This window comes from Sinohyriopsis cumingii, unplaced genomic scaffold (genome assembly GCF_028554795.1).
Source record: "Sinohyriopsis cumingii isolate HCF-2022 unplaced genomic scaffold, ASM2855479v2 utg001673l, whole genome shotgun sequence".
Lineage (NCBI taxonomy): Eukaryota > Metazoa > Mollusca > Bivalvia > Unionida > Unionidae > Sinohyriopsis > Sinohyriopsis cumingii.
The window spans coordinates 4,326-29,941 of NW_028316034.1; the positions used below are offsets into that span (position 1 = coordinate 4,326).

Sequence of the window (25,616 nt, forward strand, 5' to 3'; positions counted from 1 at the left end):
ACCATGACTTAAGACACATATCAAGTTATTATTCGTTGTGATGAAAGCAACTAACAATTCTGAAGTGGAATTATTCAAAATGACCGATAACCCAGTGTTTTAAAAACGGAGTCTTTACGAAAGAGAGGAACAGAGAAAATATGTAGAAATGAAATATCGAAAATTGCAAAAGAACGTTGTTTGCAAAGTGAAAGATTATTGATTATGATTAGGGTTAGGCTTGTATAAATAGATGATCATTCCAATCAATAAATTATGTATTTTCATCGCTAGAGTTTGGCAAGCTTTTCATGTGTCAGTTTTATAACAATAAACGCAACAAAAACACGATGATCAGATTAAGCTACCTCAGTTCGATCGACTTTCTGTATGAATCAGTGTTGCAACAGTTCATTTCCACAACCACACTAAGAAAAATATAGTTCTGCTATACAACAGACCATCACAGGAACAAGGTTTTTTGTGTATGTCAAAGGAGTAAGAACGTTGCTGGATTATTGTAAGAGGAAGTGAAAGATTTAGAAAGTTTGTAAACCTATAACCTAATGCACGATTAACCAAAATATATGATTCAATATGTACAGATATATACTTATTATTCTTTTTATACATTTATACTCTTATTATTTGATATACGCGGTTTATTAATCACGTGGATAACAACCAAGAAAAAAACACTGCTTAAGGCCTTACCATCACGACATACATGCCATCAAAATGTACAAAATGGCACAATTGTGTGTTGATGGCAAAAACGTTTTGGTTGATAACATAAATGTATTACTTTATGGTTATTTAAATCGGATCAAATTGAAACAAATCTGATCTTTGAAAAATCAATTAAATAAACGTATCACATACCAGTTCCCCTTACTGCAAAGAAAAGTTGGACTGCCAAATTAAAATTGTGATCATGAAAATACTGAAACATATGAAGAACTGCAATAATCCATGCGCTCCACAAAACAATTGCTACAAATTCATTAGAAAGTACAGTATTCCATCGGCATTTAGGTACAAACTAATGAGACATATACGAAGGAAAGAAGTAAAAATAAATCATACACAGACAGTTCAGTAATGATATGCGCACAGAACATCGTATTAGTAGATTCAACAACAAATGACTTCAAAAACGTCTCGATTAACAATAAGTTAGACATAGGACGAGAATGAGTACCGATAAAGAATTGTAACTGAGCTGCCATATTATAGTACTATAGTACATTCAGTCCATTCTTATTGCGGAACATGGAGGAAAATGCGAACTGAATAATAGATCAATAGAATGAATCCTCCAAAACAAATAGTGAATCTATACAGAAATGTCTGAGTTACTTAATTTAATTACTGACCAAATCTTGAGGGAAAGAGAAGCATGGTGTCAAATGTTAGGCGATGCTGCAGCTAGCAATAACTTGATACAATAGACACGCTTGAGGATGAGTTGGAAGATTACAAACAACTCATTAAACACTTTATTTAGCCCAAACATTATTTCAAACGTCGCTGAAAATTTAAAACCCCTCGAGAATCTTAAGGAACCAACTGATACAAGGCCTCAGAAGAGAATCCCATGGTAAACCAAGCACTATGTAGGAGAAGACACATCAATACTAACAAAGTAAAAGTTGATTCGTAAAACTTTCACCGGTGTAGATTGAAGTGTTACATATGATGTGACCAACAGTTGAAACGTGTTGACCTTTAGTGATAAACCTTGGATAATGGGATGTATACATCTTGTTACAGTTATAAAATTGTCCTAATGTTCCGATTTTCTTTTACATCGCTCTATACAAAAACACTTTGGAATGTTACTTTTGAAACTTCATTTTACTATCTAGATATAATCATGTAATTCATGATGATGTTAAATACTCCACCATTGAAACTTATTGTCTGCTTTGATGCAATAATTGTCCTACCATCGACGCTGTTGATAAATAATACGGCTGTCTTCAGTAGGTATAATAAACTTCTGGTGTTTATTCCAGGCAATCATTGGTATACAAGTGGCGAGTTCTAGAGAATCCGCTAAAGTATTTTTCGAAACGATATCTCATATGATGAAATTTGCCGCCTAGTTTTGTCGTTTTTGTGTGCTTAATATGTCACATGTTTAAGGCAAATAAAACCCATTTTTAAGTTTCAGCTAACTAAAGAACGACGGGAAATATCTACCTTTAAAATGAATAAGTTAAAATTTTAATCTCTGTACCAATCGACAACTGTCCTGATCGAATTTTTTATTCACAAACAAATAACCTAACATAGTGCTATTCTGCGCAAATAATTTTAGTCAAACATAATTAACTATTTGAAAAACAAATTTCATGTACACATACATGAAATCCCATTAAAGGAAATGATTATGAACCATACTTACATACACATACACCCATGATGCCGTTCGCCCATCGAGTTTGAAGATGGTCATGACGTCACCAACGGGTTTAGTTTCTGTGAGGATTTTAGAGGCTGATAAATATCATATTTACACATACATGCACACATTTATTCAGTTCTGTGTCGCTTTATTTGAAAATGAAGTTGATACTTACATGTTTGTCCTAGTACCTCAAGTAGTATTGTATGAAGAGCTTCAAAGTTGGTTACGTTGTACACGTACCGGTTGTCAGAGGCGATGTTCTGTAATTCCGTTATTCCGATGCTGCTTCCGATCCCAATTGTGATGACCTACATGATAGAAGAGGCTATGTGAAGATTTCAAGTAAATCTTAAGATTCAAATCCGGAACAAATCATGGAGAATCAGTTCATTAACGACGCAAGTAAATGTCTTAACTGACGAATGATTCTTTAGGAATTCTATATCATTTCTCTAACAGATGCAACCTAAGCGGTTTAGAGCATCTGATAAACGATGTGTAGAAATTTCATTTGCATGTCATGGTACCAGCTGCGTACTAAAGGTTGAGGGGTGGGCGAACAATGTGGTTGCCATGGGCGCCTGGGGTCTTAAGCGACAAAACCAAGGGCGCCAGAGGTCCTGGGGTGCCAAAATCCCTTTGGTCCTTCGTCGTTGTTCCGGGAGCCATTTACCGTAAGTACGCCACTGCAAGGTGCATTGATCGTGTTCTTATATTTATTCCTAGCAATTGATCTGTTACATCGTTACAGGAATGAGCATTAGAATTTACTTTAGTCGCCAAACAAAATGGATATGACAACGGGTTAATCATTTTTTGGAAACAATGAGATGTCTCGCTATGACTTCGGCGTTGATATCAGACATTAATCCACTGTAACCTATTTGAAAGTTTGCTGGCGGGAAGCCATTTGATATACCTTGATTGCCTTGTTATGGAGAAGCTTGGCCTCTTCAGCTGTTAGAGTCGGATCCTGGGAGTTTCCATCCGTTAGCACGATAACCAACTGTGCTACAGCGTCCCTTCCGCCGTTCTGTTGCAAGAAACTGTTTTCTCTGATGAACTTAAGAGCATTCCCGGTGTTGGTCGTTCCCTGATTGTATGTGACGTTCCTGATGGCCTGTCGTTAGACATAAACGATTTTATAGTTTTATTATGTTTAATAAATGATCTACCTTTTACATCTTGCATAGTAGAACTGTGCTGATTCTAGATGCAGGCTATACTACTAATAATATGTTCACTCGGCTAAAAGGCAAAAAAGGGAACTAAAGTTATGTTTGAAAAATACATATGTGGCCAGTGCAGACCAACCAGTCCAATAGTCCCAAAAATTGTACATATTGTGTATATATATATATATATATATATATATATATATATATATATATATATATATTACGCTGTATCAATTATATACAACGAGATGTATACATATTTAATTGATGAGTTTACTTTTAATGAAAAATGTACACAACGAGTGGTATATCATTGATACAGCGTACATACTGTATATTATGTTATTTTATATCAAATACAAATACACATATTTCCCCTTTGAACTGAATTAAGATTTGCTACAGGGAGCTGCGTATTGACCGAGTGAATGAAATCTTTACATCCCTGCCGAGTGTTTCCGCTACGAAGTGTAGTTTTGTGGCTATTCAAAATCACCTGTACAATTGACAAGTTAATTATTATCTTTTTGAGTTTCTATTTATATTCACATTGAATAAGTCTATATAAAACATATTTATGATTTAAATATGAAAGCAGGTTTTAATAAAGAAAGTAGAGCACTACAAACAATGAACGCTCAACCATTAACGTATCGGGGCATGGAAGTAAGCGCGGCGCAGAAACTAAGCGAAATGACGAACCCACTAGAGGTGATTAAAATATTTGATACATTTACATCTAATTAATTATTCTTTTTTAATCAACATTACTACCGACCATGAAAATTCTCTCTCTCTCTCTCTCTCTCTCTCTCTCTCTCTCTCTCTCTCTCTCTCTCTCTTTGCTTTGGCCGGTTTGACTTGACTTTTACAAAGAATTTATAGGTCCAGATGCATCGTCGTACGACACAAGCGAAAATCCATAGAACGTTATAGTAGGTTTAAGAAACAACAACAATAAAGCATTAAATACATTACAGTATGTGTTCCGTATAACCAAGAAACTTACCGTATTATGTGCACAGGCTACTGCAACTTTGTATCATTGATTATATAAACACTGTAGATAAATCCCGCGAAAAGTGTATACACACCGTTACAATGAACCATATTATTGTAGGTTTTTTGGTGTAAATTCAGTTTCAACATTTTCATCCAGCCCAAATTCTTTTTCTCTCTCGCTCCATATTTTTGCATATTTGTGGCGTATTTGATTGAGAGGAAAGGGATTGAAAAGAAAGTAGAAAGAATTGCGATGCAGTTGTGTACCATAGCGAATGCATTTAGAAAACCGGGATTATTAATACTTTTATCGTTATTTTCATACGTCAGTAATGATTAATGGAGTGGAAATTCATCATTGATCTAGAATCAATAACAACACAGTTGCAATAATGCTTATATATGCGTATTAGTGAGGTATGGGTGGTTCAAAATTTGATATAAACACTTTAAAAGCCATTTTATTATTATTGTTATTATTATATATACCACTTTGATTTTCTGTCTGTGGCTGCTTTGGTTCTTGTTCATTATTACTCATGTCCATGACTTCGTGTACTGCGAACAAGTCAACGTTTGCCGTAATCGCGAGGGCTATTGCAAATGTCCTTCGTCACTGCCCTGGTCACGGAATCAAACCACAAACAGTACGCTCCTGTTTAAACATTGTACAAAATGCAGTTTGCACTCTTGGTATAAAATTGTAATGTGGCTTCTGACTGAGTCCAGTAAGAGTGCAATTAATTTATCTGGGCATATTCTTAGGTTCCAATAGTCAGAAACACAATGACTAGCAGTCTCATCTGACTTCTGTCTTTGAGATTTTGTAGTGCGGAATCTGGAAAGAATTGCGTTCAACAACTCTGTTGGTTATGCATTACTATCGATGCCAATGAACAAAGGTTTAGGGAATTGACTGAAACAGATGATCATTAATCTTGAATCCGAGTCCAATGGCAGTGATGAATATTTGTTTTACTTAAAGACCTATTTTGAAATGCTTAGTCCTGCTTGTGATCAGATTATTAAAATCTCTAAATTAAGTTATGCGGGTTGTTCTAAAGCTGTATTGTGAAATAATTGCTGATTGCAATTGTTATCCTTTTAGTTTCTGACAAATCGGATCGATTCATCAAAAACTGTACATCGTGTTGTAGTGTATGCTGTCTCCATTAGGCTAAAATTGGGTGGACAGTGAGGTGTCCGCTGTTCATTTCAATGATGGAATATTATTCACTGGTATTACGGGACTATGGTTAGCACTCGTCCTTCCGTAAGATTAAGTAATACAATATTGATGTCTGGAAATTAGTAACGCCATTTTTCTTTTCACTTCAAGATTCTTCCAAAATGATGACAGTTTATCATTCCTAACATGTAATCAGCCACTTTGGCTAACAACAGAGCTGTTATCAGTTGGCTAACAACAGAGCTGTTATCAGTTGGCTAACAACAGAGCTGTTAGCAGTTGGATAACAACAGAGCTTTTAGCCGCGGAATAAATTCTTCTCGTTGAACTAGTAATACATTTACGGCAGATTGAAATGTTATTTTGCACTGTCTAAAACGTGACGATGTCGTCCTAGTTACTGCATCTGTTTTTGCATTAAGTGAACAGTTCTTTCATACGTTCAAACAAACATTCATATAAATTATTTATTTACATTCTTTGAGACTGATGTGATTTTGCATCACTGCAATCGCTTTGGTGAGCAGCGACAATACGTCCCAATGTTTGGTAAGTTGAAGAGAAATGGCATTTTCCCCCTTACTTTGAGTATTCTTTTCGACGATGCTGTGGTTGTGAACTGCTGGCGGAGGACATCTTGTCCAGATAAATGAAGGCATGCCTGTCCCGACTCATTCTTTTAAGTCGTGACTCATGTCCACTGCTTGTCGTACCAACTTGACTTTGGATACCGGTCGCCAAGACAAGGTAAATTATTGTCAATAGACTGAATCTTGAGTTCTTCGTTGCACACATACAGAAGACTCTATACAATACCAGTTTTGTCTTTAACTTGTTTCTCAGGCAGTGCAACTTTAGGACAGCAGTAGCATCTAGAGTAATATAATAAGACGAAGTATAGACAATAAAAGTGACTTTAGGAACTTAGAAACAGTTGTCCTTGTGGGAATCATCTTCAACAAATTGGGAAACACGTCTTAAATCAGCTTTAGAATCACCATTAACGACGGAGAAGATGAGTGTAAATACAGGTGAACTTTCGGTTAGGACGTACACGTCTTGGAGTCATTTATTCTTTTCGAAAGACGTAAAAGAAGGGTGACGTGTAAATTATTTACTTGAACTCTTTCTGTTTACAGTCGGAACGAAGGTTCCCGTGCGGTACAGTCTTGTGGTCGGGATGTGTGTGTGTGTGTGTAATTAGGATTTTTAACGTAACTTTTAACAATTTTTCAGTCATATCGCTACGATGTCTAAATTGTGGCAGTTTATAGTGATGTCTAGCACTGAAGCATCATGTCGCAGACATGTAGCATGATGTTCCACCCAGTCACATTATCCTGACACCAGGCCGACCAGTCCTAACACTATCCTCGTAATGCTGAGCGCCAAGCGAGGCAGCTGTTAGTACCATTTTTGTAAGTCTTTGGTATGCCTCGGCCGGGATTCGAACCCATGACCTCCCGTTTACGAGGCCGGCGCTCTAACCACTATGCCACCTTAGCGGTGTTGGTCGGGATGTTGCACTTCTATTTCAATTTGGTGATCATAAAGCCCACGTTTGTGTTTACCGCGAAATTCTTTTCTTAACCCGTAAGTTGACTAGATGACTTGATTGGAGCGACAGTTCGCTGCTACTCCTCTTAATCTACAAAGACCTAAGGTTGTTTTTAGTTATCTCGGCACTAAATGTCGTAATGTTTAGATTCGCCACTGGCTAAGTTCAGAATTGTATCTTCAGGGTGTACATTGGTTCACGCTCCTAGAAGTTCACAAGAGGGTGAATGCGTCTAGGTCGATCGGTGTCAAACTAAGAACCAGGTCCCCTGAAAATTCCAAACCGGGATCAAATTTAAACAGGTGTTGGCTCTCACGTAAGCAGCAACGATCACGTTGGCAAATTAGTTGGATTGAAAAAATGTGATGGCCTCTTCACATCAGAATTAAACCCATTGCTGTTACTGACTCAGATCTGCCAAGTATTATGTCGTCGGAATCCCAGTGTGTTGATCATGTTTTGCCAACAAACAGATGAGCAAGATTTCAATAAAGCTAGTCTTCCATCGTTCTACTCGACGTGTTCTAGTTCAAAGGATCTGTAGCATAGCTTGAATTGGTATTTTACTTCCTGATTGTCACACGTTGACGGAGAGCATCTTGCTTCTTGTTTAAGACTCAGCCTGAAAAAGTTGCTCGTCTCGATGCTTCTTTAAACTAGTACTGTTCTGTGGTAGGAAAGTGCCAAATTTCTTATGCTTCTAACAAACTGAGTCTATGATAGCAAACTTATATAACTCCCCAATCAATCTAGATCCTGACAAAGCGCGATGTTGGCCATTGTGATGGCTAGGGTCGTGCTGGTGACACGCTTCTGTACATGTGCAACATAGCTAAAATATCAGAATTACGTTGCAATGATGAGGAAACACGAAATAGTAAAACCCCGACTATGTGAAACCTTTGCATTTCATCAGACATTCGTTGTTACGAATGTGTTCGATGTTTATGTGTTCTGTCAACTTTCAAAGATAATGGAGGAAAATGACCGTATTTACAGATTTAAAGGTATAAAGAACATACATTTTTGTAAATCATTAAGTTTAATTTATTGTTTGAGATTCATCTGCGTTGTACATTGATCGATGTCTAGTATATCTTAGTCTTCGATGATGCGTCGTAATTTTAAATCTATTTTTAAAAGTCGACCTGTGTTCTCATATTTTCACCACTCCGTTTTCTTCAGCTATGATACTCTGACTTCGTTGGTTTTATCGTACAGATCTCCCATGCTTGACACGGTGTATAAATATGTTAGTTCTCTATCCGGATAGCACGTGTTACAGCTGCGAAATTGGCGTCCATGAAACTACTTCATACTATGTGGATTTCATCAACGGAAGAAGGACTGATTGTCTTTCCTCCATCGTTTCTGGCATGCAGCATTCACTTGTCTTGGGATAGGCAGAAATAATGTAATCAACTCAAAGCCTTGGTTTGACCGTGATGATTCAATTATTGATATATTGGTAGTGGTACAACTGCTAGGGTATTTTCGGTCATAAAATTATTTCGGCACACCGATTCACAAAGTCTTGACAATGACATAAACTTTCGTCATTAGATCGATTCCTCCGTGCTCTAGAAATGGCTTTTGAACGTGATCACACCGTTGTAGAATGTTTACATTGGACAGATAGTACTTGGTAATCAAATGAATCAGAAGGACGGGCTAGGAACCATTTGTGCACAGTTACCGGCTGTTCTGTTTGCATACCTACTTGTCACAGTTTTGTGCCTCAAACAAATGAGATAGCAAGAAGTGTTGATTTTTACGGTATTGAAAATGTGAGGAAAATAACCTTAATTATTTTAGTCATTCCAAACATTTCGGGATTCCAAACATTTCGGGCATTTGCTCAAAGGAACAGCCAAGTAGACAATGAACTCCCTAAACTATACTATTCCCACTTCCATCTAACTCTAACTGATTTTGTTACTTCAGGAAAAAATTTCTTTCATTATGACAAATTTGAGGAAATACAATTTTATTTTGACGAATGTTTAATAAGAAATTGGACGTCAGAACCTGATAAATTGTGAGTGGTCACTGATAATTTACGATGGAGTCCAATACTCACTGATAATTTACGATGGAGTCTAATACTCACTGAGCGAAGTCGAAAAGAATATAACGTCCACGAAATATCTTTTACTTTCCATATGTGAGCAATCTACTATTCCGACGATTATAAGGTTCCCGAATGCATGCATAACATGCTCAATGACCGACACAAAAATTAACGGTGCGATAGTAAGTTTTCTTAGGAACATTCATTTACTTTTTTTCTGATCAAACACATAGTATTGTTATTTGACATATCGCTGAATGGAACACTGACGATCCAGGCCGACGAGCCTATTTCATCATTTATTTCATGGCCAAATGTGTGAATCTTTTGAATTTGTAAACACGTTATGTTAACGTTTTAGGAACACTTCAAATACTTCATAACCATTTTCTCTTTAGCTGGAATTCTTTCATTTGTATTTGATCGTAACACGCTTGACGCATAAATTCTAGTCCACAGGTAGACCACATTTTCGTTACCTCAGTTATGATATCAGTAAATATCCCCACATTTGTCTCCACAGTAAAATCAACATGTTCCCCCAATTAGTAAAATCCTCTGTCATACTAGTCACAAAACTGTTTCAGAGAAATCATCTCATATTATCAACATCATCAAAATAATTTTGGTGATAATAGACGTGAATATGGAAATTTTGGTCTTCAAAAGAGATGCCCGGAGATCACTGGGGAATAAACTTTTAACGTACACCGAGGGGTTAACATGTCTTGAATTTTTCTGCTTCTCATAAGGTTCATACACTGTCTTTTGGAAATCCTTGCTTGTTCTAAAATGTCTCTGCTTCTTTCACCTGTATTAATTTTGTGTGGATTTCTAATCCTCACCCATTACGGTGTATGATTTCATTGCATGAGCTCTACCTACGGTGAAAGACCTGGCAAAACACGTTATCTTGCATGCTGTCGAATTTTAAAAAATACTTATTTTGCTAGTGATGAGACGATCCACAGATACAAGTTTGAGATTGTTGTACATGTTAATTGTTATCGATGACTTGGGGAGGTATTAATTTAGCGGGAATTTTGATCTGTCATGAGTGACAAGATGCTTCAAACGATTTTGAGCTTCGAAAAGTCCGTAATAAAAGCAACTGCTTCCTCAGTGGGACCTTGGGATGTAAACTCTGTACATTTGACTGTGTTGATTCAGGCAGTAGTTAGAATGTTCTGGTACTCACTCTGTTGGTACAATGAATGTGTAAACATTTCAGGAACTGCTGAAAAACTTCCTCTGTTGGAAGATCTTGACACAGAATGTCTTAGGAATGATGATAATGATGATGATGACGACGACGACGATGATGATAGTAATGATGATGATGGTAATGTTTAAAGATAAATCATCTCATTTCTAAAATCTTTAAAGCCGGCTCCTGCCAAAACCTCTCTGATAGTTATGTGTGGCACAGAATGTGGTCGTCGTACCTTTGTTTCTTAATTTTCCTTGGAGCGATGCAAATGTTTCATTACCGTGAACACTCCAAATTTACTTTAACGCTAGTCTCTCACACAATATATATATATATATATATATATATATATATATATATATATATATATATATATATATATATATATATATATATATATATATATAGCTCCTAGACTAGAAGCTAATTTAAAACTGTTCCACTTACACTTAAATCATTTGAAGATGTAGGAGCAACAAAAGGACACGCTTCTGGTTAGAAATTTACAGAGAGTGATTTGAAAATACATGACGTTCAAAATGACAAATGGTCATACTCAATACTATTCCGAAATAAAACTAGTAATATATGGTATCCCTGTCAAGAAAAAGAGCAATGAGCTACATACTAGTGTCCGCAATTTAAATGGAAAGGACCTGCTTATCAAACCATAGGAGAAAAGTGATTTGGAGACAAAGTAAAGATAAAGTGAAGATAAGGGACATTAGTCTTCAAAATATCAAGAACCCATATATGGAGTAGTTTTCTTGGCAATGATTAAGAAGTATGATTGTTTTGGAGATATATGGGTGGCAATTTGAAACAGCCATTGGCGTAAATAAAATTCCACAGAAATTCATTATCTTTCATCATTTTCCTATCACATTTATATTCTTTCTAAACAGTCTTTAATAACAGATGTAGAGAAGTGGGACGTGGCGTCAAAAATTGAAGCAAGGAAGAAAACTCCCTAAAAAATAAATAAAATCCAGTACATTCTCCGGAACTGAGGTACCATCGGTTGCGAAACAGAAGCGCAGAAGTATTAGTGGTATTGTCTATCCAGGTTTATGAATCCATTACAGATCCACCGTACACAAAGTTTTGGTCTTGGAATCATATGTACTGTAGGTGACCTCTCAAGCACTTTAACAATGACAATCGTACAAACATTATACTGTATATACACAAAAATCAAACCACACTTTTACCTACGGTCAGATTGGTGAATACTACAATTTCCAGCTTTAAAATAGGTAACACGTGTTCTGACTGAATTAGCTCAAAACTTATTTTCGATCCGTAAAGCCTACCTAAAGACCAATTGTCATCGGTAGTGTCGGCCGTTCTCGAGCCAACCAATGAAATATGGACTAGGTTTGACACCTGTATAATTATTTATTTAAAGTCTATTTTATCTGGAGTACACAGCGTACCTGAAATCGTGCTAGAAAATTAAAGTCATCACAGCGACAGCTGTATGGATAATACAAGTGCATGGGGAGAGAGAGGATATCTGAAAAGAGTATTGGATCCCATCATTATAAGAAGTTGACGGAAGAAGGAACGTCAAGACGTGTGGACATGAAAACAACATTAAATTCCTCTATTTGAACCAAGTATAAAGCAGATAACAACTGACCAATAACCCTGGAATTGCATTTTACCATTTAGTCTAATAAGTGTGTCGGACCTTGTCGTACCGAACAAATTGGCCAAAGCAAAGTCATCGACACAAATAGATGAGTACGCGTTATTTCCAGAGTTATATCAGACTGACCCTTTCAATGTATGGGGTGCATACTACCTGAATAATGTCTTGCTCATTGTTGTATGTGTTCAGAAAGAATTGATTATAGGTGGAATCGGAGAACGTAACCACACTGATCTGGACGTTGTTGGGTCCTATAGTCAACTGCTTTGTCATAGCGGACACGAAATCAAGCTGCTTTTGAAAATTGTCCGAGCCTTCACTACTGGATGCGTCAAGCAAGAAAACGATATCAGCAACATCAGTGTCGCACTCTGTAAAGGGTAAAGACAAACTCTTATCTTTTATACCTAATCATCCTTTCTCAATGTTAGTCTCTGTATCGATCCTTGAGACAGAAATCATAAAGTGCCCTACAGACTGTCATAGTTTGAAGTTAAACGCCAAATATATATATATATATATATATATATATATATATATATATATATATATATATATATATAGAGAGAGAGAGAGAGAGAGAGAGAGAGAGAGAGAGAGAGAGAGAGAGATGACCTCGCATTTGCAAATATTTCCCTGGGAAAACAGGAAGGTAGACTCTTGGCTTCTGAGTTTTACAATCTATACAGTGGTTATGTTTCCACGATATTAAAATGAAGTGGCACCAAGGGATAGAAAAGCTATACCATTTTATTAAATAAACAAATCAATTTGCTTCGTCATTCAAGTCCACTGCAGAAACCTCAAGATACAGCTGTGTGTTTTGGACACTGAAACAAAAGTCATTGAAAACAAACTCTGCATGGATGTACCCTACAAACCAATAGATAAACATCAATGCTTGCTACCATCCAGCGGCCACCCTAAAGATTGCATCGATCCATCAAGGCATAAGGGTCAGACGAATCTGTTCTGTCAAATATACTTTCGAAAACCGATTCAATGAATTGTCTTAACGTCTAATAGAGCGGAATTATGACATCAAAATTATGGAAGATATTAGTGAAATCACGATAGTTGAAAACAGAGACGACCTTTTACAGTACAAAACATGAGAAAATGTATAACAATACTATTTGCTCTAACTTGTCATAGCTCACCGGTAAGTGGAATAACTAATAAACACTGTCCTACCAACGAATCATCCGAAACCCTAAGAAAATATTTTCTAAACAATCAAGTCATAGCATAAATCCGACTAAACAAGTTTAAACAAAAAAAACAAAAACAAAAAAACAACAACAGTAAGACATTCTTGTCAGAGCAAAAACTAAAACCCTGCACAAACTAAGCCCCATGTAGATCATACGAATCATGAGAAGACAGGAGATGTTAGAAACGCAAACGTTTCATCAAATTAAAAACATCATCACACACAAAACACAGAATATTACATATTCAATAACATGGCAAATTTGCTCAATCTAGGATGTGGGAAAGAAAACCTAAAAGAAACGTCTGAATCTACAAAGATGCAAATGGCAAGCAAATAAGCTACCAGAAACCCTATTGCTGAACACTATTCTACACTAGGCACGACTTCAATGACATTATTATGTGTGTATTCAGTCAAGAATTCAGAGCCATATTAGCTACACATTGTGAGACTTTTGTCTTTCATCGCAAGACATTCTCCCACGAGCACAGTACGCAAAGTAGCAAAACTCACCGATTCTCGTCACCATTAGAGCATTCAATCACAATAATAAAAATAAGCTTTCTTTTTCAGACACGCCCACATTCATGACATTAGATTCAATTCTAATGGAAAACTTCATCCAGCTTTTGTTGTACTTTAACTACTAACAGAATGTCAAACTTCATACTAACATTGGTTTTAACAAAGTATTTTTAAGCTATTGTAATTTAATTGTATTGGCATCCAAAGCTATAGACATGTATTTTAGGCAATTTTTAAAATAGGTAATGCTGAAGGTAGTAACGACTTCGTTACACGTAACAAGTCGCATGTAGTTTTATCGGGGTAAGTACTGACTCAATAAACTTTCATACATTGCATAAATTTTGTATCGAGTGAATACAGGTTGTATCTGCATATGAGAGAGAGATAGAGAGACAGACAGACAGAGAGAGAGACTTACGTAGTTTTTCACTTGCACCTGAAAATAAATTTAACAGAGATATAAACTGCATACTTGTAAGTTGTTTTTCACGACGAATGGTTTGCTACAAGAACGCTCAATGACCTAATATTCTTTTCCCCAAATCTTGAATAGGAAATAATGTAATGATTTATGGGGAATACCAAGAAAGTTGTCTTTCGAAATAGAAGTCCCCTCTCAAAATAACAAGGAAACATTATTTTAAAAATTACTTCTTTGTTTAATAGATCTTTGCTTCAGCTTCTATACCTAAATGTAAAAGAACCTTAGTAATTGATTTTTCTTTTCAGATGTGGAGTAATTGTGTGTTTGAAGTAGGTTTAACTATAAGAATGTTAGTAATTATGTGTTTGAAGTAGGTTTAACTACAAAAATGAAGTTCATAATTACAAATGTTCATTAAAACAATATCGAATCTCTAGAAATGAATAGCAGTACTAGATTTGAAACATTGTTTTATAAAGATTGCCAAGACATACAAGAATTGATGTTTCAATGCTTAAGAGTTTCCTGATGCTATGTATCATTAACGAAGTTTTTTTAGTTACATCATGCGAGTTTAAAAAATCCAAAAGCTCCTTACAAATACCCATCTAATTTTGTAATTACAATGTAATCCGGTCTTGAGATGAAAAATATGCTGTATTACAACCGCAACGCACGACAATAAACGTGTATTGAATACAACGTTACAGCATGATTCTGATGTAACGTTGATGTTGCTTTGTTAGCACAGTGTAAATAACGCCTTTGGAAAGTTAAATTGGGATTTAGAGCCGTCAGTTGCGTGTTCGTAACTTAGGTGTGAGAATGTTCTTTCTCTTTTTCTTTCTTTTCGCTTTCTTCTTTTTCGCCTTTTTGTCTTTGCCTTATTTATATTTATAATTAAAATACAAAAGACGACGAAAACAGGAGGGTTACCAGCTCCTGCTGCTCATGGATCTGACAGGACTAATGTTGTGAAAAGAACGAAATTATGTCCATACAAAGTTGTGATTGGTATCATTCGAAATTATTTCAGGACACGATCTTGACCTATTCTGGAAAACAGAAGATTGAATGGAGTCTTACATGCTGTCTGTTGAAGCTCGGTGACGATAGAATTAAGGATCCCAAATGAACCCACAGCGAAAGCATGGGCGTTGTCTGTCGCGATGTTCCGAAGTTCAGTCAACGATACGCCCTGACCTATTCCCACAGATATAACCTGGCGTTATTGAAAAAGAATTAAGAGCAAAATGACATATTTATAGACATTTAATGAAATTTATGAAACGAGCTGAAAAAATGTTAGTCCGTTTATTCTACAATGGCCAAGAAAAGTTACAGAAGACCCTCAAAGGGACTAACAATCTAATGCCTGTATAGAATTTCCAAGAATCCAAGATAAGACCCTTTCTTCCTTTTAATATCTGAGTGTTCAAATTATCTCTGATGTTCTTGAGGAATAATAGGATTTTCAAGATGACATCTCTAGCGGCCATATTTATTAAGAGATCTGCACCAGTTCGATTTAGCAGCAAATAAACATCATAACATGTCTTTTGTGGAAACTCAATGTTGTTATGACATTCAGTTCGCGATATCAAAACTTTCAGGATAGCCGTTTTGGCGGCAAAATGTTTTATCCTTTTTAAAAATTGGCAGCTTTTATTTAAGGGTAGTCTTTTTTGAAAATCTCATGTCCATATATATGACCATCCATTTAGGAGTAGCACCGATTACAAGATTAGATGCCAGATCGGGAACGTTTCGACTTTGGTATCAAGTAGATTTATAATAAGTCTTTTAATGAAAATTACTTTTAGATAGGAACGTACGTTCAGGAGAAATAGCAATAACAACGATTTTCACAATGGCCGATGTGAAGGCCGTAATAGATGTTAGGTCTCTCTGGGTAGTTTCCTATTTTGACACCTACCTAATTTTTAAGGTAGAAGGCATGAACTTAATTATCACAAGCCTAGCATTTAAAAATTCTCACATAAGCTAAATCTGTAATGTGGCTGATATTTACTTTGAGTTAGGCTTGGAAATGCTTTGGCTTGTTGGTGACTTCTTATCACAGTTAGACGAGCATTGGAGATCAAATGCATAACTTGGACTGCAAATGAGCAGCCGATTTGGCTTACGTATTTACATGTGTCTGCTACAGAGGTAAATATCTAAAAATCTAGATGGTTGAGGGGTGATGAAAAGTATGCTAATTTGTTATAGTACTAGTGACCTTTATTCGCGCATAAGGCACATACTGATTCTTTTAGCTGCATTGTCACAGGAAAGTATTCAAAATTAGCTCTTTGCTGTAAAAAATGAATGTAACTTTTAGGTGTTTGTGGCAGTGTTGGTTCAGTATAAATGCCACCAGTTGCATCAGGAATTAACCTGATTGTCGCACTCAAAATCTCACATTATGCTTTCTACAAAAATCATTAGTTTGCTTTTATTTGCATCTTCATTGTAAAATTATTCTCATTTTTCTGCAATAGATCATTGTCGGATACAAATTCACCAGATAAACTGTCCAGTGAGAACTTAGACCGGTAACATTTTTATTTAGTACCAACCAGATTTTTGGATGAATGTATGTACAAAATATAACGTTCCCTGTCAATCCCCAGAGCCGTTAAGGAGGAGAAGTAATAAAATACTTGTGCTACAGGACTGATCTATGACCAGCAGACATGAAATTATTCAGTTACTTTCATAGACTTACCTTCGATAAGCAACATTCAGTTTATCACATAATGATAATCACCAAAAGAGTCATTAACCTACACCCAGCAAAGTGACTTCGAAAGTACATTCCGATGACGCAGACATGTAAATTTGAAAGTACATTCCCAGTGGTGTATAATACCCAGTGTAATGCCCAGTTTATACCTACCTTAATACCAGACAGGTGTAAAATTTTGGCCTCGGATGCAGTCCTGGTTGGTGAAGCTGAGTTTCCGTCTGTCAGAACGATTAATATCCTGGGAACACCATTCCGGCCTCCATTTTCCGGCTTGAAGCTATTTTGTCTTATGTACTTAAGGGCTTCATCGGTGTTAGTTCCACCTTATTAAAAATAAAGAAAATATTGCAATGGAATGGCTTATAGGGCCGAATCTAAGGTTTTTCTGCCTGTGAATTGGCAAACACTAAAAGTAGTATTACAAAAATTATACAACCATGCTTGACTTCAATACAGGATTTAGAATAACCGATATATCTGGGCATGTACGTATCTATTCCTACTTCCCATCTTGTTTCACTCTGTGTATGAAAGTATTGCTAGGTTTGTTTGAATAATAAGGGCGATAATGAATGGCAGCATTGTTTGAAAGACTATCTCTCTCAAACCAAGGTCAGTGCGTGTACTAAGAATCTAGGTTTGGAAAATATCGCAATCTAGATGACTTGACAATAAAAATGTTTGCAACAAAACTTGCTGCCAGTGAACTCATAGAAAGAGAAAACAATATTACAGAAACTATAAATCTCTACTTGGAACTCATACAGGACAAGTTCTGCATTCGTGTAACATTGTAGCAAACTAAATTCTGGTCGCATTATCCCCTAGTTCAAATTTAATTCGTTATAATGTAAACAACATCGCAATCGCCAAACAGCCAGAATTTCACTAATGTATGGTATGTAGGACGGCCAGTGTAGTATCTGGTAAACCGAGGTCAGTCAGTGCTACATTTGACAAACTCGTAACACTTGTAAACGAAACTGAAAAAATGGGCTAATTTGATAATGGCAGTTTTTTAAACACTTTTGGCCTGTAAAAAGGTAGCACTTTTAGTGAGAATCTGAAATGCTAGGGTTATCGAGATAACGAAGTGGTAAGGGAATCGCAAACGTATTGAGGCGACATAGTATTAAAACGTCTTGAGGCGACATGTGTTTTACCTTGTTTATAAGGTGATAATAGGGTTGTAAGGGAATATAGAAATTAGTTAATTTATAAGAGAACTAAATCCTATTATATACCCCTTTCTCTTACGTCCTACATTATGTGGTCGGTAGTAGAGTGATGGTCACGGCTAAGGGTATATTGGCTAGTAAATGTAGGGATACTTAACAGTAGTAGATCATTATTTGTTCGACAGCATAAGTAGTTTTAACAGCACATTGCCTGCTAGAAGTCAGTTATCCCTACCATACTAAATTTCCGTTTAACTCCATATGGTCTCATTTAATGTTAACACATTTCTAACATTCTATACAATGTGCAGCCGACAGCATAAATATCAGCTAGAGATCTATCATGCTAAACCTATGGATATTTTTAAAAAAGAATGTTGCATCTTGAAACCCAATGACGGTGTCATGATAAAACTATGGATATTTGTTAACTAGGATTTCCGATCTTGTCTCCAGTCTGTCCCATAATTTCAAAATATAGACATTTTTAAACGTTATATTTCTAGGTATACCCCACAGCTATTCCACTGTTATATCCTCTTTATACCCCAACAGTCCCATAATGTTAAACCTATGGAAATACTGAACATTACATTTACTGTTAGAGGTCTAACAAATCCATGATCTGATTCCAATAGACACTTTTAGCAGTATTTTTCTCGTTAGGGGCCAGAGAGCTCCAATATATCAAGTCTATCTTCATTTTAGCATTATACTTTTCATTGTAGCCAAATAGACCCATATTATTACAATGTTACATTTCTCCCAAAACAAACTTACAGTGTACAGCGTTACATTCCCCACTATTATAATCCCGGCATGTTAATCCTATGTACATATTAAACATAGATTCCTCATCTTGGTCTTCCAAACCCACTAAATGGCGGCAAAACATGATTCAACATAGGAGTTTCCACAATGTCCCACAGGGACGTCTACACTACTCACCTCAATTGTTATGGGGACATCAAAAGAAAACAATGATTTTAAATCATTTTATGGTGGCAATAATAAATGAACTTAAGAAAGATGTTGAGAAATCCACCTTTCTTCCAAAGTACATGTCATATAGAACGTTTCTACTTTGCTTTTCATTATTTTTTTTGTAAAATTATTTTGTACTTATGTGAGGGAACATTCACAGTATCTCTTTATATATCAAACAATATCTCTTTACATATCAAATAATATCTTTGTGCCTGACAGCAAAGCGTACTCTGATCCTATGCAGAGGCCTACGTTTGGATACTGGGGTCTGTATCTGAATAAAGAACGAAAAATGGAAATAAGAATATCCAGAGCAAATCGTGAATTATGAGGTAACAGTGATATCATGAACTGAATGAAAAATTTAAACACCTAGGCATATTCTTCCATTGCATACTAAGGCAAAATTGAAACAGCTAGTAGTTAAAGATTATAAGTTTAAACATCTTGGCGTCATTTATGGCATATTGTCTCGGCATTTTCTTTGTAGATCCAAGTATAATTTTGAACATGTTTGCTGTCTAATTTAGTATGACCTTGTGATAGCACACTAGTAATTACCTGATATTCTCTGCACGTGGTCTATGGCATTGAGTAGACTGGTTTTGTTCTGGTAGTCTTTCAAATAAAAAGCGTTGTGGTGATACGTTGAGAACGTCACCAGTCCAATCTGTACGTGATCTTTTCCAATATCAAATGCCTCAGTAAAGTTCTTGACAAACTCTAGCTGCTGTTTGAAGTCCTGAGTACCTTCACTGCCGGAAGCGTCCAACAGAAAAACAATATCTGCCTTGTTTTCACTACAGGCTGAAATTCAACCATGGATTTATACAGAGCTATCGTTTGCTGCATTTATTTTTTAATGAACATTTTATTGTATCTATTAGCTTAAGATTTCAATTATTTCCTTAATAGCTAACTCAGTTATGAACTATGTTTTATTATTCCAGTATCGTGCTTTTAGTTGAATATCATAAACAAATAGTATCCATTAATATTTACGATTTTGGTTGCTTTTTTATATAAAACAATCACATTTATTGATGTACATTCATTTCATATCACCCTGAATTTGTCTCTAGACGCTGAAAATATTGCAAGAAAACTATATTTTTAAAACCGATCATCATTCGTGGCAATTTATTTACATGTGACACGGTGACTGCGGTACTTGACTTTGTTTCAACAAACTTGGTGAACACTTGATAGTATTACAATGGTACTACTAGGTGCTTCGCTTGTGTCATGATAATATGACTGGGTGGAACATGATGCCACATGTCTGAGGCATGATGCCCCTATGCTAGATATCACTATAAACTGCCACACTGCCGTCATCGTAGCGATTTGACTCAAACTGTTAAAGCTACGTTAAAAATATATGTATATACACACACACACACACACACACACACACACACACAGATACGTCTTCGGTTAATACAGCATTATTGAGCTGATATATAATATTCAGTATTGACTGGTTTCACGTTTTTCCTATTATTAGAGGAAGCTGACAAAGTAAAGTAAAAGAGACATTGAATTTAATTAAATCTCTTTGTATCCTAGAAGAACAATATGATAATAATAAACTGGTAGCAAGACATGTAGACCACGCAAGGCATCCAGTGTGTAAGGCAATCTCCCAAGCAAGAAGTACCATTCAAAATTTCTTAAATTATGGATGCATCCTCCATTTGTTCATGAAAATCCTGAGGAATCCCCTTCCTACGTTTGCATGAACTTACTAGATTAAAGATTTCGCGATTGGGCAGTGATGTACATTCCCACACCTAAATTGAAACACGTAGATAGTCACACCTAAAGTGCAACAGGTAGATCGCCAAACCTAAATCGCAATACGTAGATCGCCACACCTAGATCGCAACACGTAGATCGCCACACCTAGATTGCAAAACGTAGATTGCACACCTAGATTGTGGTGACTGTCTAAATGCTATAGAATTTTCGTGTTTGGAAAAATGGAAATCTGAATACTCACTGAAGTTGTCACTGTCTCCTGGAAGATAAAGAGAGATTGCAAGTAATGTTTTAAACAGTTACAAGAAGTTACGTACAAGAAAAAAAATCGCATTAGAATTTTGGCTCTGACCATACAAAATAAAACTCGGAAAAAATCAAAAAAGACATTTTACTTCGACTAGCAGCTATATCAAAGTGAGTGTGGAACCGAAGTCAGGGTACCTTAAAGCAGTTCTCCTATCGATTAATTATCCGTAAGTTATTGAAAAATCCATAGAAGGTAAAGCGGTGAAATATGATATTCACAGCAAAAAGGCAAGAAAAACAAAACCAAAAAATTGATTTCGATTGATAAGGTTCTCAACCCCAGATGCAGTCTATCAGGCAGCGGATGCTGTATACTGTAGGCTGCATTTGATTTTGTGCTTGCTCTGTAATTCAACCAGTGCATTTTGGTAAATCTGCAAAAAGGGCATTTACACCTCAAATCAGCGCAAGCATTAACAAAAATTATAAAATGTACAGATTATTAATGTATTTGTTCATCCATATATACTTCAATTTAGTATATGCAGAAAACCTATTGTGACTATATTTTTTAAATCATTCTCAACTTTTAGAGTTTTAAATGTGTGAACTTAGAAACACAAACAAGAAGCAGGATAAATAGCTGAAATTACAGTTTGTCTTCATGTACAACCTCAACAAGGTAAGAATAACAGTTAAACATGTCACAACTTTGACGCGCCTTGGAAAAATGGGCGCACTGTTAACGGACGAATTGGATTTTTCTCATAATCTTGAGCTCGAGTCGTTAAAGTTAACAATATTATCTTCCTTTTTTTTCATCTATATTACAGTGATTACAAAAACAAATCGGCATCTATAAAGCCTGTGAAAAATGTATGATGCTTTGAGATGTTTCGAGGATCTTATTTTCGTACCAACAAATCAAATCAAGTTGAACTCTTATGGCTATTCAACAATTCTACATATTATTTTGGACTTAAAAAACAAATCAAAATAGGTGTTCTGCAGGCAAAATATATATGAATAATGAACATTTATATAGTATATGCCATTTGACTTAGCAGAGCTTGTACACAAATCTTAGTTTTTAATGGTGTCGCGGCAGCCCCAAAAAGTGATACAATTCACTTGGTATCTGCTAAAGCATGCAATACAAAACAAATGTCCTGAGAAAATAAAGTTTCAGAAATCAAACAAGAACAAAAGTAATTATTGAGACGGTGAAATAAAAGAGAACGAACAAAAAACAACCTGGTGAGAGTTGCGCCGAAACAGTAAGTATTGTGCAGATAGCCACATATAAGGTCGCAGTAACTAGTCTCGCCATCGTTCAGGTCTGTCTTTATGGGAAAGGCAGCATGCGGTTAAACGTGCGCACTCTTAAAGTAACTTCACAAAGGCTATCTGCCGGGTCACAGTGTGACCTCATATGCAGCAAAATTTTCTGTTTGTATTCGTCATAGTTAGATATACTGGCCTATTGCCAGGGCTGAGATAAGCACATCAACTTACTGGTCTTAAATACTTAATAAATGAGAAGCTTTATTTTTTTAAAAAGTTATCAAAGTTTTCCAGACATTTGGTTTTCATTTACAATATGCGGCAAGAAAAGAACGATAAATTATGAAGCTTGTATATTTTAAATTGGATTCGCTATATATAAATAGTGAAACCACCCAGATGTCTACTAAAAACCATTCTGGCCAATGGTCAGGCGAACTTAAATGTTGGGATAAGATTAAGTTTCAGTTCACATGTAACCTGAGATTAGATCCACTGCCTACTGAAATTTGGAAAAAGCAATAATTACAACTGACAGTTGATATCAGGCGGATGGAGCTTGGCAATTCGTCTAGTTTACGATCTTTATCTATATAATAATTTTATAAAAGGTAAGAGAAAACAGACGCACATACACACCGACACAAACGCACGCGCGAATTCGCGCGAATAACGTTTACTTGTCCGGATGGCACTACTCAAGCATCTTGTATTTGTAATGTTCTTGGCACAGAAGACATAAAAGAAACGTGTTTTGTCCCGTACAGTATGGATATGACGACAACAGTCCTTAACAAAGATTAGTCATATCTTATCAAGCGACAGTGGCCATTTTATTGGAACTAGCGATCCAATGTATACCTCAATAGTGCGAGATAAATGACCTGTCTTCCTGTGAGCCCGTCCCCGTTAGAACTGTATCTCATGTTTTGCAACAGCGGATCAAATAATGTACATAGATTTATGAGATCATGGATGGTCTCTTGAGATTTGTAAAACAAAAATAGCAAAATTAGAAAATTGAAATTAGAGGATTGGACTACAAATTTGGCGGACACGATTGTTTACTTTAGAAAGGGGACTACAAAGTTAGAGGATACGATAGATAGGAGGCTACAAAGTTCAATCATCAAAATTATTATTATAATAGTTCCTAAGCATTGATACACTATTCAGAAACACTATTTTTGGTGGACGACAATTAAATTTGTGTCAATTCAATTATTACCAATACGCAAATACAAAGAAACTACATAAATGCTTTAAGAAGAGTTTCTATACTAGAGAGTGTCATATACTTGTAAATACGAATTTTTCATATTGAAATATTGAATAGTAGTAGGACATTAGTTCATCAAAACAACAACAACAGCGGTAAGTAAGATATATTTTGCGGGGCCGGGGTGGGTGGGGGTAAATGGTTTATCTTAATTGATATGTTACTAACCAATATTTGTAAGGTTGTGCATTTGTATTTGAACATTTGAACTAGTTTGTCAGAGCTATACCTCACTACTAATGTCATGCAGTATAGCTCAGAAAAAATAGAATTCATATTTTCCTATACAAATGTAGCAACCTTTTTAATATATACTCATTTTGCCTTTCTACCTAAGACTGAATAGCAAAAGGAACATTAAAAGAAACAAAGTAGTTAAATTTCTGCTAGATTTCAAAATCAAATAAACAAGTGTAGTTAAACAAATGCGCAGTAACCATATTCATGCGCACATGACACCGCTCTCTGACCTTTGAACATGGTGATCTTTGAAAGAAAGAGACGAAAGCGTTTTAAACCTTTTGCAATGCCGAAAAGGAGGAGAAAAATACAAGTATTTGTTCAAAGAAACAGCCTGCGTGTTCTACAACAGAAAAGACCGGCCAATCCATCAGATACGACTAAAGAACATTATGAATGATGCAACATCAACTAAACATAACATATAACGATCAATACCATTACGTGTTTGGAGGCCGATTTATCGGCAAACAAAACACCATAAAAATGTTTGTGGTTCCATTCTGTCTGAATATTCGCATGACGGTCGCGTACTAATTTTTTCCAAAGAGTATTCGTAAGAATCACATTTGCAAGAATACTGGCTCTGCTACTGGTACCTGTCTCACAATTTGGATTAGAATAATTATGCTGTGGCGTCCAGTAATGAGTGGTGTTACGAAGAGAAAAAAAAATGATATTTCAATTATACTTTAAAAGTCTATAATTTTGTTTTCAGTAGACAGCCATAACATAAGCAAAACATATTGCCTTCCAATATTTCGATCACTGTATCCGAGTGGAAATATGTCGACCTGTTACTTAAAACAACCAGAATCAGCTCTCAACAAAATATTTTTCCATTTATTTTAGTGTATGAAAGTAATTATGGTGGTCAGATTACTGTACGAATGTATATTTTACGTGTATGTTTTGATATCTCGAACTAAGAAAGAATTAGTTACTCAGATTTACTGTGTCAATGTACATTTTAAGTGTATGCATTGTTTTCTTCAATTAACAAAGAATTAGTTGCTCAGATTTACTGTGAAAATACACACGAAACACTACAGAACACAAACAATAAACAGCCGACATCAGTTAAGAAATCTACTTCTTTCAAACACCTAACATTTTAGCTGGATAACTCGTATGGAAATAAAATAAAAACAGAACGTGTTTGTTCTGAGTGAATAACAGAAAAACTGCAAAGATTGGTGACAACACTGGAGTTTTTCACCCACGCGATTAACTCAGTTTTTATTTTTAATTTCTTTTATTCCTACTGGAGATGAAGGGGTACAGCATGGCAACAATGACTTGCAAATACGGAATCAAGGTAATCTATTTTATAAAATGAGTGTATCTTTTGCAGATGAGTTTCAGCCGTGCGAATCACTTTACGTAAATTATATACATGGCACCGTGAGAATGGTCTTTAACAGTCAGGTATCCAACGGCTGCGCGACTGCGTCAACTACCACC

At 35.8% G+C, this 25,616-nt stretch overlaps 1 protein-coding gene across 1 annotated transcript; it reads right to left on the reverse strand.

The window, feature by feature from the left end:
* Positions 1–2,560: 2,560 nt before the first annotated feature.
* On the reverse strand, positions 2,561–22,743 carry LOC149771759 (collagen alpha-4(VI) chain-like; the record flags this gene model as incomplete). Its single annotated transcript, XM_089948158.1, has 9 exons — positions 22,604–22,743; positions 21,342–21,359; positions 19,901–20,146; positions 17,325–17,497; positions 15,509–15,644; positions 14,417–14,434; positions 12,408–12,625; positions 3,312–3,512; positions 2,561–2,700 (listed from the first exon to the last, which is right to left on the reverse strand). Coding segments are annotated over exons 1-9 (1,226 nt in total), but the record flags the coding sequence as incomplete, so codon positions are not given.
* Positions 22,744–25,616: the final 2,873 nt, after the last annotated feature.